Here is a 17,579-nt window from a genome sequence, read left to right as displayed (position 1 = left end):
GAACAATCAGGTTAAAGAATTTCTCATCCAAAATAGGGAGGTATTTTCAGAGCTGCCTGGCCGAACGACCATAATAAAACATGACATTGTCACAGAACCAGGGGTCAGGGTTCATTTAAAGCCATATAGGATTCCTGAAGCTCAGCGAGAAGCTATTTCTAAGGAAGTTAAAACCATGTTAGAACTTGGAGTCATAGAGGAGTCTAACAGTGAGTGGTCCAGTCCCATAGTGCTCATCCCGAAGCCCGACGGTAGCATACGCTTCTGTAATGACTTTCGTAAATTAAATGAGGTGTCCAAGTTTGACGCATACCCCATGCCCCGTGTGGATGAGCTTGTAGAAAGGCTGGGAACAGCCAGGTTTCTCACCACATTGGACCTGACCAAAGGTTACTGGCAAATACCTTTATCTGATAGCGCCAAAGAAAAAACAGCCTTTTCGGTTCCGGAGGGGCTGTACCAGTATAAGATGTTACCCTTTGGGTTGCATGGGGCTCCAGCAACCTTTCAACGGGCGATGGATAAAATTTTGAGGCCCCATAGAAAATATGCAGCTGCCTATTTGGATGATGTGGTAATTCACAGTACAGACTGGGGGTCCCATTTGGTTAAAGTACAAGCAGTACTGGACTCAATCAGAGAGGCAGGGTTAACTGCTAACCCAAAGAAGTGCTGCCTCGCAATGGAGGAGGTCAAATACTTGGGCTTCACCATAGGCAGAGGTCTGATTAGGCCCCAATTGAATAAAGTTGATGCTATTCAAAACTGGCCTCGTCCAGTGAATAAAAAACAGGTAAGGGCTTTTTTGGGAATTACTGGGTACTATAGACGGTTTATTCCTAATTTTGCGACCACAGCGGTGCCGTTGTCAGACCTTACCAAAGGGAAGCAGTCAAATGTGGTGAAATGGAACCCTGATGCAGAAAAGGCGTTCCAAGCGTTAAAAGTGGCTTTGTGTTCACAACCGGTGTTGATAACACCAGATTTTTCAAAAGAATTTGTGGTACAGACAGATGCCTCAGAGGTAGGGATAGGTGCTGTGCTGTCCCAAACCAGAGATGGGGACGAACACCCTATCATTTATTTGAGTAGGAAACTCAATGAGCATGAAAAAAGGTATGCCATTGTGGAAAAGGAGGCTTTGGCCATTAAGTGGGCACTAGATATCTTGAGATATTACCTCTTGGGTAGACAATTCAGACTAGTGACAGACCATGCCCCTTTAAAATGGATGTATGTAAATAGAGGCAAGAATGCTCGTGTAACTAGATGGTTTCTAGCGTTGCAGGACTTTAAGTTTACTGTCGAACATAGACCGGGAACACAATTGGCCAACGCAGATGCATTGTCTCGCATCTTCTGTTTGGGGGCTACAAGTGTTCCGGCCCCTAGGTCGAAACAGGGGAGGGGGATATGTGACAAGAACACTGGGATAGTGTTTGAGGGCAGGTATATTTGTCCCAGGTTCTTGTCTTACATGTTTTAGAAAATGTTAACTTCTAGGAAAAATGCTTTTTGTTTTGTCTGAACCTTTTCAGTTTGCTGTAAAAGCTGGGTAAAGGCTCTGAGAGAGAGATAAGGCGAGTTCTAGACATTGGGCCCAGTTCGGGTCTTTGGCCTCACAGAGGGCTAATCAGGGTTTCAGCTGTGTAAGAGTGATATAGTGCTTCTAACCTGATTAGTATGGGCAGACTGCCTGGGAAGGCTGCAGGATCTGTGTGTGAGAGACACGCTTTCTGATGCAAGTAAGCTATACAGTATGTACTGAAGAACTCTGTGTTTTGTTTAGTGACAGTTAGGAACATCTTATGTTTAGTTAGTGCCGGACAGGCAAGGTATTTTTATTTTGGGGTTTGTTTTATTTTCTGTTTCAATAAAACTGGCCGGGGTCAGTTGTACCAGAAACTGGACTTGTGTTGTTCCTCAGCTGCTGCGTGCGGCCATATTCCCCAGGAAAAGGCACCTTGCACCCCTACAGTGTTACAATACCTAATGAGCCAGTGTTTAGCCTACAAGATGGCTGCCTCCTGTATGTTAATGATAAGACAAAATGGCAGCTACAATTCATGGAAAGTATAAACAGGGCATGTTGTAGAAGTAAGCCTCAGAAAGCAACTGGAGAATAACCATCCCATGATGCTGCTCTCCTCTCTAAACTTATTGCACAATGTGTTTCAAACAAGCCAAGTTGCGGCACCTCACCTCAACCTCACATTTTTATTTGGTGGGCTCTTGAAAATACATTTTTGGGCTGGTTCTAGCTGGAGGGGAGAGGTATCAAACCTTAGAGAGAGATCAAATGGAGAGAGCTAAAGTGCCAACCAATCAGTTCCTAACTGTCATGTTATAGGCTGTGTTTGAAAAATGACGGCAGCTGATCTATTGATTCTTTCTCTCCACTTTACATCTCACTCTAAATGTACAGAATTTGTTGGACAATCTGGTCATTCTTGACCAACTAGCAGATAGCCGCACATTTCTGCCTCCGAATCATTGCTAAATTGATCAAAATCTAGACTGAATTTCATTACCAGGTAAAATCACTATGACACCAGCCCATGTTTGAGATCAATGACGTGGAAGTAGGCCCTATGCAGCAATTTTCTACGAAGACATTCCTGACACCATGAGGTTTCTAACAGAACAAAATGTATGTTGCTCATATCAATTAGACACTACAATTCAGGTGCGTGAAAGGGAGGGGTAGTCTAAGCAAGAATACATTGGGGATTAACCCCCGGGGTCCCCCAGCACACCAAGCTGTACCTGTACCAAGACTTGAAAGACTATGTATATATATACTAGAAATCCAGAGGTCTTAGTTACATACATTTGCAAATATATGATAAGCCACCAGGCCCCGACACTACTCCTGATACTAGTGGTTCCTAACTCTAGGTCTGGGCCTGGGGTGCAAAACCCCACAAACCGGCAAAAACCAGCAACCACAGGGCAGCACAATGCGAGAGGGTAAAGTGTTAGTATGTGTTAATAAACAGAAAGCAAAATCTATACACAAAAATGTAAATACTAGTGAAGGTGTAATTAAAAAACCAAAAGGATTAATAAATGTGTTAAGGCGGTGCTAAATAAGATCTCGCAGTGTGCTACCCCAAAGCATCCCAGCCCCACCAATTCAGGGGGTAACCGCTCCCCAGACTCGCCTCAGGTACTAATAATAATAATACAGGTTGAGTATCCCATATCCAAATATTCCGAAATATGGAATATTCCGAAATACGGACTTTTTTGAGTGAGAGTGAGATAGTGAAACCTTTGTTTTTTGATGGCACAATGTACACAAACTTTGTTTAATACACAAAGTTATTAAAAATATTGTATTGAATGACCCTCAGGCTGTGTGTATAAGGTGTATATGAAACATAAATGAATTGTGTGAATGTAGACACACTTTGTTTAATGCACAAAGTTATAAAAAATATTGGCTAAAATTACCTTCAGGCTGTGTATAAGGTATATATGTAACATAAATGCATTCTGTGCTTAGATTTAGGTCCCATCACCATGATATCTCATTATGTTAGGCAATTATTCCAAAATACGGAAAAATCCCATATCCAAAATACCTCTGGTCCCAAGCATTTTGAATAAGGGAGACTCAACCTGTAATAACAACCCTTCCGGGTAATATAACATAATTCCGCATGATAATGGCATCTGAGCAAATGTATCTGAATTGAGAGCTAACTTACCTGAAGATAACCCGGGATCTCCAAATAGCACTACAGAGACCTGCATACCCTTCAAACACTGGTGCATCCGTGCCCCTCATACTAACAGAACAAAATTTAAGTTGCTCATATCAATTAGACACTACAATTCAGGTGCATGAAAGGGAGGGGTAGTCTAAGTAAGAAATACATTGGGGATGAACCCCAGTGTCCCCCAGCACACCAAGCTGTGCCTGTACCAAGACTTGAAAGACTATGTATATATAATAGGAATCGAGAGGTCTTAGTTACATACATTTGCAAATATATGATAAGCCACCAGGCCCCGACACGGCTCCTCTGATACTGGTGGTCCCTAACTCTAGGTCTGGGCCTGGGGTGCAGAACCCCACAAAACGACAAAGGCCAACTACCCCAGGGCAGCACAATGCAAAAGGTAAAGTACTAGTACAGGTTGAGTATCCCATATCCATATATTCCGAAATACGGAATATTCCGAAATACGGACTTTTTTGAGTGAGAGTGAGATAGTGAAACCTTTGTTTTTTGATGTCTCAATGTACACAAACTTTGTTTAATACACAAAGTTATTACAAATATTGTATTAAATGACCTTCAGGCTGTGTGCATAAGGTATATATGAAACATAAATGAATTGTGTGAATGTAGACACACTTTGTTTAATGCACAAAGTTATAAAAAATATTGGCTAAAATGACCTTCAGGCTGTGTGTATAAGGTGTATATGTATCATAAATGCATTCTGTGCTTAGATTTAGGTCCCATCACCATGATATCTCACTATGGTATGCAATTATTCCAAAATACGGAAAAATCCCATATCCAAAATACCTCTGGTCCCAAGCATTTTGGATAAGGGAGACTCAACCTGTATATGTTAATAAAAAGAAAGTAAAATCTATATAGAAGTGGTCTTCTAGACTTTATCTGACCCATTACTAATCTACTTAGTCTGTTGCTAAGCCTGGCACAATTCTAGTTCTTATTTTTTTAAATGTGACCAGACACAATAGTCTTGGAGATCTTTAGTTTGGTGACTGCAGTTAGCTCGGGTGTAACCCTGGTGACATAGTGTAGGAAAAGGAATCCTTACCACTAGCAATGTCCCCTCTGATGAACTCATAGATTTTGTGTGGGTCGGTGGAGTCCTTGCTGTTATCTTCAATCACTTTGATCTCATTTTTACGATTCAGAGCAGAGCGAAAATTTCTTTTCCACACAGCCGGATTAGGCGGATCTTTGCTGGGGTTATAATTGCCACTTGCAATAGCCCAGGCCTGGGGAAAAGAATACAAGACCTTCATCTCATGTCCCCATGCAACTGACACAGCTGTTATAGCTAGATAACAATGACTTCCTTCATCTCAATGACCAAATTTAGTTTCATTATGCATTCCGCTATTAGGGGACTGTTACTTCCCATGCACTGGGCGTCAGAAGGCGGGTGTGGGCTGCACCCGGGTGTCACCCGTCGAGGGGTGACACCAAAATGCTGGCTCCTGCTCAGTGACAGGAGCCGAGTGCTGCACTGTAACATTACGTGCAACACCTGGCTCCTATCACCTTGCAGGAGCTGGCATTGCAGCCACAGCACTCCTCGGGGGCAGCCCGTGTCTCCCGAAACGGGGGTTCGGGCTGCAAGGCCACGACCCCTCCCACGAGGCCACGCCTCAGTTTAGCTGCTGTCACCGGGTGTAATCAGGGGCAGTGACGCCCCTGTTCCCATGCCTTACCTGTCTAGCAGTGTGCAATATATATTTCATTGCCAACCTTAAACCCAGTCCCCTCTCCTATTCCCTGGAGGATTGCTACAGCAACCCACTGGAAAGTAACTGGATTAGTGTGACTCTAATAGGCCCTACACACTGGGCGATATGACTGAAAGATATGAACGATCTCGTTTATTAATGAACGAGATACCGTTCATATCTTTCAGTGTGGAGGCACCAGCGATGAACGATGCGCAGCCCCGCGCTCGTTCATCGCTGGTGCCCCGTCGCTTGTGCATGCAGGCCAATATGGACGATCTCGTCCATATTTGCCTGCACTGCTATGGAACCGGGTGACGGGGGGAGTGAAGAAACTTCACTCCCCCCGCCACTGCCCCCCCCCGCTCGGCGGCGGATCGCGCAGTATGTAGGGCCCATTAGACAAACCACGTATAAGCCAAGACTGAGGGCCTAATTCATACCTGATCACTCCTCTGCGTTTTTGCAGAGGTCTGCGATCAGATAGCCGCCGCCCATAGAGAGCGAAAACCCGCCCCGTGCAAGTGTGCGAATGAACGCATACGCCATGCGACATCTGCAAATCCGTTAGCAACTCACCATCTAATGATTTTTTCAGTCTGTGCATAGCCCAGGACTTACTCCTATAGTGCGAAAGAAACAGGCTGATCGGGGCTGGAGCTGATGTCACATACCCGCCCTGAAAATGCTTGGGAATGCCTGCGTTTTTCCTGACACTCCCAGAAAATGGCCAGTTACCACCCCCCAAACATCCTGTCATGCACCTTGCGTACGCCTAGTGATCATAATTTTTGCACTATTCTGTCGCTCTTTGGGCTCACGTCTGCGCATCGATAATCGTCCGCTGTGCAGTTATTTTCTGATGTAATGTCTGCAGTATTGCAGCCTAGAATATTACTATATTATGGGTTGTGGCTCAGCAATGCTATCAGAAGCTAGAACATGGCTTGCGGTAATATTACATAAGATTGGCCTATAAGGATGCAAGTGTTAGGAACATATCAATAAATGAAATAGTCAGTCTTAGCTATGCTGTTGTAAGAATAGCAGCAATGATTTAAACAATAATATAAAAGATTACATGTAGGGAGTGACTGTGAGGGACTGTGGAGACACATCCTATTAAATCTTCAAGTAAGCAATTTACATAGGCAGAGTTTCCCAAATTCCACCATTACAGTCCAAGTTTTAGGGATATCCATGCTGGACCACAGGAGACTTAATTAGTGCTCCAATCAATTTGATTTAACTATCTAGATATCCTTAAAACCTGGTCTGTAATGGCAGAGTTTGGGAAACCTTGACCTAAGGAATACATTTCCATTTTAGTTGCTTCTGGATCCTTTAACCTACTTCTTGGTCTACCATGGCTTCAGAAGCATTCCACTGTCCTAGACAGAGAGCAAATCTCTGTCACTGGTGGGAGGGGTCAGAGTTCACCCAGCCAACATGATCACACGGGAACGTGATGACCTAATTTTTGTCACTCTTTAACTTTTCTTATATAGATATGCAAGAAAGTGACCCAAGAGAATAAGTTGTCTGGATCTCATGTGATACAGCCTGAGCCATTCTCAGCACCCTAACACCATCAAGGACTGAACTGCAGCCATCTAAATTTGGGAACAGAATTGTATCACTTGGAGATTGCCTTTGGGCCCACTGAATAGTGTCACGTATACCCCTTTCACATTGAAATGCCGGGTCGCACCCGGGAATTGGAAACGGGTCCTTCCCAGGAGAGACCCGGCATTGGACCCTTACATACTGGCTTCCCATCCCGGCACTATGCTGGGTTGGGTTGTCATTGGGGGCGGGGACCATGGCGACATCAGGAGTGGGTACAGAGGCAGAGCTGGGAGATGAGATCATCTCCATGCCACCTCTGCCTGTACTGTGAACGGGTCCCGGGTTGCATCAACCTGGCAACCCGTTCACAGTCACACTGCACCTGACCTGGTAATAACCCGGGAATAACCCTTCTTTATTCTCTGGTTGAAATACCGGGTCAGGAGACCTGGGAATTCAGCAGTGACCCCTTTCACACCATACAGCGACCTGCGTCGACACGGCAACATACCGGGTCGATATCGGATTATTTGTGCGGTGTGAAAGGCATATTAATTTATACTTGCAATACTGGAGGTCCTATGGTGTCCTAAGGTGCCCTCTCAGCTTTACTACAGTATAACAAAGTGTGGGCTACATACATCCCATGTATGTCAAGTATTTGTGTGATAACTGAAAACCGATTATTGCTCCATAAATGTCACTTCTATGGTGTGGGAATTCCCTTAATGATATCTGTGGCCTTCTACCCCACTTCTCTAGGAAATAGCTGTAGGCATTGTGGACAAGAGTGGCACATACAAGCATCCAAGGTTACCAGTGCTAAAATAATCTACCATTATATATGACTGTTGTGAAGATACTGTACAACAACGAGTTCTGGAAAGCTAACCTTGGAGAGTACAGAGAATTACCTCAAATATTTTCACATCATCATCGGATCGGTCCTGTCGCAGGCCATGCTTCCAGGGTATCAGGAACTGCGTTTGCTCTTTGTTGATCCATTTAAGGCCTGGATACTCCTGGCTGTTGATCTGGTCGATGAGCCAAGGGATAATACGTGGCTTCAGAGAGCTCATCTTTACAGGCTGCAAGATGCCTTACTCTGCAGAGACTGAGCTACAGACAAGTGGCTGACCTATAGGTAATAAAAGAACAGCTGAGATGAACACATTACCACAAAGTAACTCAGATGTGTCCACTCACATCTACCCTCCCTGCACGTTAAACAGCCATTCTAGTCACACCATGCCATGGCACCAAGCGTCTTTACGTGCGACTTTTTCCATGAGTAAAATGATATGTGGCATGTCTTTCTTCTGTGTGCGTCTGTATCTGCATACGAAATGCTACGCTACAGTGTTTTCCTAGAAAACACTGTAGTGTAGTATTCTGTATACACTTACAGATGCAGACGCACACAGAATACATACATACTGCTTATCAATTTAATCAGCAAGAGTCTGCTTGTGCGTCTTTTTCACATAACGTTTCGTCAAAAAGGACGCCTGATGCTAACGGTGGTTGCACAGGACCTGTCAGCTCACTCACACCAGGCATCTCTGCATGGCGTATTGAGGCTAGATGTATGAGGACAGATCTGCATGCAAAATAAAGGTTCACAGTATGTAAGATCTTGGGCAGGACCCTCAATCCTCTTGTTCCTCCCATAGCCACTAAGCCACCTGTGTGTTCCTTGCATTTTGTCTCCTAGTCCGTTCACCAACTCTATCACCGTACACGTGCCCACAGCCCCGTGCGAGAAATTTGTCAATAAACTGTTTCACCTCCTAGAGAGCGTCTATCACTATTCAGTGTCAACAATTCCCCCTCTCACCAATATGTCACCCCAGCACCCCCCCCCCACCCCCCATATCATTACATAAAAGTCACTGCTTTAATATTATATTACATAAGTAGAATAGCAACCAAATCAATATTAATTATTAATTGGTGTTAAAAACAAAAAGTTTGTTTGTTTGTTTTTTATAATTGAACCAACATTTATTATATTATGGTTATTTTATGGCTAATAAATGGGATCCGTTTGTTGGCAGAGTGTATTGAATTGCATGGTGCAGTGATGTCAGCCCACACACTTAATGATCTTAAACAGTAATGCAGGTTTATTCAGTAAACACAGGTGACTCAGATGCCGTATTGATATAGGTAATTGGGCCCCTTATATCACACAAGGTAACAGCAGTGGTAGCGGTACTTATCAGGAGTTGTCTCCGGGAGTGAGGAATGGAGGACTGCACAGCCGTGCAGTCTGACTCCTGTTGTAGAGAAGATGCAGAGCCCGGATCAGCATCAGCTCTGAAGCCGAGATACATACAAAGGAACGCTGTAAGTCTCTGTAGCTGAGATCCGCTCACGGTCTCAGCTCTGCATGCTTGCATTCACTCTAAGGACTCAGTATCTCTAAGATGGAGGAGCAGGGGATTACATCACTCCGAGTGACACTTGGCACAAGGGGATTAACACTAGGGGATGCACCCATAGACTTCTCTGTAGAAGGAGAGAGGCACAGAGCGTACCATACACTAACACTCCCCCTCGCTTAAGACTGTCTCCGGTCACATATTTAAAGAACATGACATTTTATCAAACAATTTCAATAAAGTCATTCCTGTAACCGGAAAAACATAATGTGAAGTAAGACAGTTAGAATAAATCAATATTAAACATATAGTAGTCCACATTCCATCAGGAATGCATGTAACAAGTGTTATGACAGTCCTTTTGTCAACATGTCGGCAATATTTTCTTCACTTGCAACATATTGACAGACTTTTTATCCACCAACTCACGGATAAAGTGATGTCTTATAGCAATGTGCTTAGACCGTCCATGATGCTTTGTGCTACAAGAAAGATCAATTGCTCGCTTGTTATCACACTTTATGTTGATGATCTCACTGTGATAAAGACCTAATTCACATAAAGTCTCTTTTATCCAAAGCGCTTCTTTTGAAGTTTCTGTGAGCACCATGTACTCCGCATCTGTTGTAGAAAGAGCAACTGTGGATTGTTTCCTACTTGCCCAGCTTACGGCTGCGCCTGCTAGTGCAAACAGGAATCCAGTATAAGAACGTCTATCATCCTCATCTGATCCCCAGTCGGCATCACAGAATACTTTTAAGCTGGTATCTGTTGATCTTGTAAATCTCAGCTTTAGTGAACTTGTACCTTTGAGGTACCTTAGTATTCTCTTTACTGCAATCCAGTGTTGTCTCCCAGGATTATTTGCGAACTGGCTTGCCCAACTCACTGCATGTGTGATGTCAGGTCGTGTCCCAATGCTTGCATACATCAAACTACCAATAGCATTTTGATAAGGGATGTCTTGCATTTCCTCTATCTCCCCCTTGCTACTTGGTGATATGGCCTTGACCATCTTTGTACTTTTGTCAATGGGAGTACTTACTGGTTTTGCATCTGTCATTCCGTATTTGGAAATTGTTGCCTCAATGTATGTTTGTTGGTTAATTGTGACAGTTCCCTCTTGCAGGTTTTGTACAATTTTCATACCTAATAGATGATTTGCAGGGCCTAGATCATTCAACTTGAATCTTTGTTTAAGCTGGTGCTTGATGTCAGTGATGTGATCTTCTTGACCTGCCAAAAGAAAATCATCCACATAAACAGCTATGATGAACAACTTTTCTTTGATAGTTTTCTGGTTTAGGCAGTGATCAGTCTCTGACCTAACAAAGTTCAATTCTAGAAGCACTGTATCCAACTTTACATACCACCAACGACCACTTTTTTTCAGGCAGTATAGTGACTTCTTTAAGAGACAATCTTTCCTAGTTTGGAATAAATCCATATCATAGTGTTCAGGTGGTTCCATATAAATTTCCTCAACTAACTCTCCATTCAGGAATGCAGAATCAAAGTCTAGTTAATATAACAGTAGATCATGTAGTGTAGCAATAGCAATCACTAATCTTAAGGTGCTATACCTTGCGACTGGTGAGTAGATCTCTCTGTAATCGATTCCATACTTCTGGGTGTATTCCTTGGCAACAAGGCGGGCTTTGTAACGAGCTACTCTCCCATTTGCATTCAACTTCTTGCAGAAAACCCACTTGTTTTTAATCGTTTTACGGTCACTTGGTCTATCAACCATAGTCCATGTACTGTTATCATTTAGTGCTGACAGTTCTGTATAAATTGCTGACTTCCACTCTGTCCAATCATTGCTTGACTTTGCTTCCTGTATGTTTTGAGGTTCACAGTAAGCTATGTTTGCATACTCCTCACTGTATTTCTTGGCTGGAACATCTTTGTTGCTCCTCATGGGAACTTCTGTTCCCTGACTTGTCTGCTTTGACACTCTCAGATTCAGACACGCTTTCTGCTGTCTGTACATCCAAAGATACATTTTCTTGTTGCTCTACTGCTCCAGTTAGTGGTGCTGTCTCGTAGAATACCACATCTCTGGATTTAAGAAGACGTTTACTTGTAACATCCCAAAGTCTGTATCCTTTGCTTTCATCGCAGTATCCGAGCATTATACATTCTATGGATTTTGGATCTAGCTTTCTCCTTTTCTCCTTTGGTATATGTGCAAAAGCTTTGCTCCCGAAGACACGAAGATGACTGACACTTGGCTTTTTCCTGGACCACACCCCCAGTGGCATTTTTCCTTTGACGGCCACTGTAGGTGCATGATTCTTTAGGTATACTGCAGTAGATACTGCTTCTGCCCAAAACTTCTTTTCCAGGCCAGTATCACTTAACATAGTTCGTGCTCTTTCAACAATTGTGTGGTTTGCCCGCTCACTCATGCCATTCTGTGCCGGTGTGTAAGCAAATGTTAGCTGATGCTTTATGCCATATTTCCTTAGGAATGCGGCTAAGACTTTTTTTTATCATACTCTCCACCATTGTCTAATCTCAGGATCTTTAGTTTCAGACCTGTCTGATTCTCCACTAGGTTTTTGTTTTCCGCAATTTTGTTGACCACTTTACTCTTCTCTTTAAGGAAATAATGTGTTTCATTCTTGTGGTGTCATTAATGAGAGTCATGAAATACCTGTAGCCACTGACTGATTCTTCCTCCATTGGACCACACACGTCTCTGCACAAGAGCTAACGGTGTCTCTGCTCTACTAACTGACTTTGGAAATGGGTTGCGAGTTTGCTTACCTTTTATGCAACTCTCACACATGGGTCTTTCAGCGTTGCTCATGGTGATCCCTGTTACCATTCCATCTAGCAGTTTCTGGACGTTGTCATATCCCAGATGACAGAAGCGTTTGTGCCACAGCTCCACTGACTGTTTTTCATCAGTAGCCATCAATGCAGAACACTCCTCAGTGTCCAGGACATATAGTTGGTTGCACCGGGTTGCTGAAGCAATAACAGTCCCTCTTTTATTCTGCACCATACACTTGCCCTTCTGAAATTGGATTTTATAGCCTTTTTTCTCTAGGATGCTGATACAATGAGATTACTTCCTAAATCAGGCACGTACAACACATCTTGGATATCTGTAACAACTGTTTCTCCTCCAATTCTTAAACGTGCTGTGATTGTCCCAGCTTGTAATGCAGTATGGACCTTATTTTCAATTCCAGTAGTGAGAACACACAGTGTTAAAGAATTGAACCAATGCTAATTGCAACTAAAATGTCTAGTGGCCCCTGAGTCCGTGTACCAGCAATCCTTCCTGTGACTGTCTGCTACATTCAGTGCTGACTTGTTTGGCTTGTCACGCTGCTTCTGGGCACAACTGGAATTTCTCATCTTGCAATCTGAAACTTTATGTCCTATCTTGTGACATACAAAACATTTGAATTTGTGCTTTTTGGACATTGTGCCTTTTGTGATCAAGGCAGAACACTCAGCTATGGTCTCGACAGGAATGCGTTTTTGGAACTGCAGCAACTTGGCCCTTACAATCTCCGTTGTCAGCTTAGTGTCATTTGTCTCTAAAGCAACCACCAAAAAGATCAAATTCTGGCATCAGATTCTGTAACATAGCCATTGCCACTTCTTACTCGTCCACCTGTGCACCCACAGATGCCAACTGCTGAACTATCGACAATAACTTATCAATGTAATCATTCATGTTCTTGCAGGCACTCAGTTTTGTTCCATATAGTATGCGTCTTAAAGTTATCCTTCTCATTAGACCTTTGTCTTCATATGCATTTTGCAGGGCTGTCCACATGTCCTTAGCTGACACTTTCCCACTGACTATTGAATAGACATGCTGCTCCACAGCTAGACCTATCGTCCCGATGGCTCTGTCTACATCATCTGGGTTTGGACCTGCTCCTGGGTCTATAGTAACCTTCCACAACTTTTCCCGCTTAAGCTGCATCTCCATGGCAAACTTCCATGTAGCGTAGTTCTCTGAACCTTTCAGTTTAGCAAAGTTCATGCTGTGTCCTGTGTTATACATCCTTTCTGCACTTGTATAAAATGTTACTTTAAACTTTATCTGTGTAATGATTCAAAAGCCTTCAGGGGGTTAATCTTCAGGCACACGTGGGTCTGGGGCGCGGGATTGGGCTCATAACCTGTTGGCAGAGTGTATTGGATTGCCTGGTGCAGTGACGTCAGCCCACACACTTAATGATCTTAAACAGTAATGCAGGTTTATTCAGTAAACACAGGTGACTCAGATACAGTATTGATATAGGTAATTGGGCCACTTATATCATACAAGGTAACAGCAGTGGTAGCGGTACTTATCAGGAGTTGTCTCCGGTGGTGAGGGATGGAGGACTGCACAGTCATACAGTCTGACTCCTGCTGTAGAGAAGATGCGGTGCCCGACTCAGTGTCAGCTCCGAAACCGCGATACATGCAAAGGAACGCTGTAAATCTCTGTAGCTGAGATCCGCTCCCGGTCTCAGCTCTGCACACTTGCATTCACTCTAAGGACTCAGTCTCTCTAAGATGGAAGAGCAGGGGATTACATCACATAGCTCGGCCTCCGAGTGACACTTGGTACAAGGGGATTAACACTAGGGAATGCGCCCACAGACTTCTATGTAGAAGGAGACAGGAACAGAGCGCACCATACATTAACACCGTTCAGGATACCAGCGTTCGGCATCCCGGCTGTCAGAATGTCAACACCGGAATAGCAACACTGTTCGGAGTGTTGGGACCCCGAGTCGGGACCCCGAATGCCGGAATCCGGAACGACCTCTACCGGGACTCCATATTGGTAAGCTGTGGGGTGGGGTGTAGTTTTAGACTGCAGGAGGGGGGGGGAGTTAGGGTTAGACTGCGTGGAAGGTAGGGTTAGACATCCCCGGGGAGGCTTAGGGTTAGGCTGCAGAGGACGGAGGGTTAGGTTTAGGTTGCGGGAAGGGGGGATTAGGTTTAGGTACCACACCGGGGAGGGTTAGGCTGCACGGGGTAAGGTTAGACTGCAGGAAGGGAGGATTAGGGTAAGGGTAACCATACTTACCTGACCCCTGTCGGGATTCTCTGCACTGGGATTCCAGTGATGATCATATGACCGCCGGCATCCCATCAGCCGGAATATCGTATCGTACATACTAGTGTTCATTCTAGCACCATGCACCTTTTAAAATCCGTGCAGTTCCTCTTTCTTGCCTGGGGTGTCGCTCTCTGCTGTGGTGCTTCTCAGCACACTTTGATCTGTTACTCAGTGCTGTGATACAGGTCTGTGTGTGCTGAGAAGCAACAGAGCAGAGAGCGACACCCCAGGCAAGAAAGAGGAACTGCACAGGATTTGAAAGGTGCAGGGAGATAGAATTAACACTAGTATGTATCCCATATAAATGTTGCCCTCATCATGAAATAATAAATGTTGCCCTTGTCATAAAACTATCTACATAATAATTCTGTAAGGTCTATTCATTCTTCAACATGCATGTGCAGTGGAAGCCGAGGTGCGTGCAACAATGACTCCCACTGCTAGAAGATTAGATAAACCAAGCCCTGGAGAAGGACCCAGAGGACCAACGGGAACAAGTAATTATGGGAGGGGGCAGAACCGATCAGAATGGAGGAAGGGGGTGGAGACAGAACTGCTGAGTGGGGGGAAGGGAGAGACAGCAGCGGGGGGTAGAGATGGCTGAGGTGACCTCGGTCCCTTTACTAGTTTGTTAATACAGGGAGCAGCACGCCACATGTGATGTGACCTGGCCAGGTAACATACTCCTAGCTCCGCTCACATCACATGTGACATAGCCAGGCAAAGGGTTATGGGGTCTAGACTATTTACTAAGCTTTGGAGAGAGATAAAATGGATGGTGATAAAGGGGTCAATGTAAGAATCGTAAATATGGGAGAGAAGTTGTATCAGCGCATGTTATATGTACTGATATAGCTTCTCCCCCATGTATTACAGCGGTGGTGCATGCAGAATGACAGCAGAAAGATAGCATACTGATGTGCAGGGGCAATGTATGAATAGTCACTGACTGCTCCAACACCTGCAGGTGTTGTTGCCCATACACCACAGCCAGGGCTGTCCCTGGCTGTGGTGGCTGACGACTCCGGGCTGCATGTGAGATCTAGCGAGAGTAGCGAGATCTCGCACATGAGCACTGGAGCCAGCTGTGCAGGGAGACACAGCTTAGTGCTGATGCACTGTGGTCTCAGGCAGGAATTGCCGGAGGGGGACGTTTTCACTCCCCCTCTTCAGCATCTCTTACATCTTGTTGACTTGCTTTGGCGAAGCAGGAAGTGTTATAGCGACACGATACGTGCTGCCAGTGCCGTAACTATGTGTGTGCCAGGTTTCCCTCTCCCTCCTCTTCAACGCCGCGGCCACTGAGTTCTCCTCTCGCAGCGCTCCCCATGGCCGTTGACGCATGCGCAAGGCCGGAAGCTGCCACTGCGGCGCAGGAAGCCTCCAGGCTCAGTCCAGGAAAGCTGTGTGCGCATGCCCGGAAAACACAGTGAGTGGTGTGCATGCGCCAACGGCCATGGGGAGCGCTGCGAGAGGAGAACTCAGTGGCCGCGGCGGTGATGAGGAGGGAGAGGGAAATGAGAAAGCAGACGGGGGAGCTAAGGGGAAGCGACAGACAGCGGAGCGGTGAGTGTGAATGGAGAGAAAACGGCACTTAACGCGGGGGCGAAAGATAGTACATCCCGCCCAAAGCCTGTAACTTGGCAGTTAGGAGCTCATTGATTGATTTTATCTCCGCGTGCTTTTTCTCCAAGACTTAGTAAATAGACTCATCAGTGTATTATAATTCCACCCCATTTGTTGCCAAACAGATCAAACAGCAAGCTGTCCCGCCAGCCACAACCACCTCATATTTGGGCGCGGCTGTAAGAGCTGCAGTTTGCATGTCTGGAGCGTCCGCCACGCTGCAGGACTTATTGCTGCTGATCTCGTGTCTTGTGCTGCTATACAAAATAGTGGGACACAACATGCCCCAAACCATTTACAACCCCCTGAATGCCACAGCTGAGGAGTTAGTATGGGACTGCGGTACAGTCCAAAATTGTAATCCTGAATATATATATATATGCGCATGGCGACTAAAACCATTAAATGTATACAAATGTCACTGTGGAACAGGGATTAACCCCATCATCGTTTTACACTTGCAGTTTTTTTAGACACAACTCAGAATGAGCCGTCAGCACTTTCGAGTGTGGGACCACGGAACACACAGCCATGGTGTGACGCAGACAGCGCACTAACTTATACAGTGAGTGTGACTAAACACTAAGCTTCTCATTCATTTCTTCCACACCAGTTATGAATAAACCAGTTTACGACCTGCAGCCCATAGTCATATGTTTACTTACTGTATGTATCTGGTCTATATGGAGAACTTAATCTAGCACACAGTGATTCATACTGTATACCCAGTGCAGTATTCTCCCAACAGCAGTTACTGAAAGTGTAACTTTATCACAGTCCCCATCGTCATAAATCGTTATAAATGAATTAAACACAAATAGACTTTTCAAGCACCTGTGATTTATGCAAACCCTGGTGTTTACATGGCTATGCGTACATCTCTATACTGTACAGCTGAAGGAAGTCTATACCTCCCCCTTCCTAGTACATTCATTGAAAGCTCCAAGGTTAGCGTACAATACTCCATATGACTGCATTCCAGGCTTTCGGCAAACTAACTTATTTACTGTAATATTACTAATCAATCAACTGGCATGTATTGATGGTACAGAATGTATATGGACATTATAACACTGTGCTCCTTACCTGGAAGTCTCAGTGCAGTATACACAGCAGGCGATGTGAGGCTCAGCTCTCAGAATTGGTTTCAGTTTCAATTACTGAGAACTCCCTTCCCTGCCCCTGTAGGGGCTGCAGCCTGCAACGCTGTGATCCTGGGAGCTGGCAGAAGCAGCTGCAGAAGAACTGGATTTTATATAAACAAGTCTAGAGCATGTCTGCAGATACAGTGGAGGGTGGGATGTATCAAGCCTTGGGGGCCTGTTTATTAATTACTTTATCTTGACATATAATAAAACTGTAAGGTAGTGGTTCTCTAATTGTGTGCCGTGGCACCCTGGGTTGCCTCGGGAGTCGGGACACTTGTAAGGGTGCCCTGAGTTGGTCGGCCAGG

At 44.8% G+C, this 17,579-nt stretch overlaps 1 protein-coding gene across 1 annotated transcript in view; it reads right to left on the bottom strand.

Moving 5' to 3' along the window:
- Positions 1-17,289, bottom strand: part of IRF3 (interferon regulatory factor 3) — a 52,892-nt gene extending 35,603 nt beyond the window's left edge. Inside the window, exons 1-3 of the mRNA XM_063942563.1 lie at positions 17,213-17,289; positions 7,945-8,168; positions 4,807-4,990 (exon numbers count right to left, since the gene is read on the bottom strand). Of these exons, the coding sequence (XP_063798633.1) occupies positions 4,807-4,990; positions 7,945-8,109 (349 nt within the window). The 5' untranslated portion in view covers positions 8,110-8,168; positions 17,213-17,289. The remainder of the gene's footprint in view (positions 1-4,806; positions 4,991-7,944; positions 8,169-17,212) is intronic.
- Positions 17,290-17,579: the final 290 nt, after the last annotated feature.

Source organism: Pseudophryne corroboree, chromosome 10 (assembly GCF_028390025.1).
Source record: "Pseudophryne corroboree isolate aPseCor3 chromosome 10, aPseCor3.hap2, whole genome shotgun sequence".
Classification (NCBI taxonomy): domain Eukaryota; kingdom Metazoa; phylum Chordata; class Amphibia; order Anura; family Myobatrachidae; genus Pseudophryne; species Pseudophryne corroboree.
Note: the sequence above shows the minus strand (reverse complement) of the source record. Positions and strands in the feature narration are given on the sequence as shown.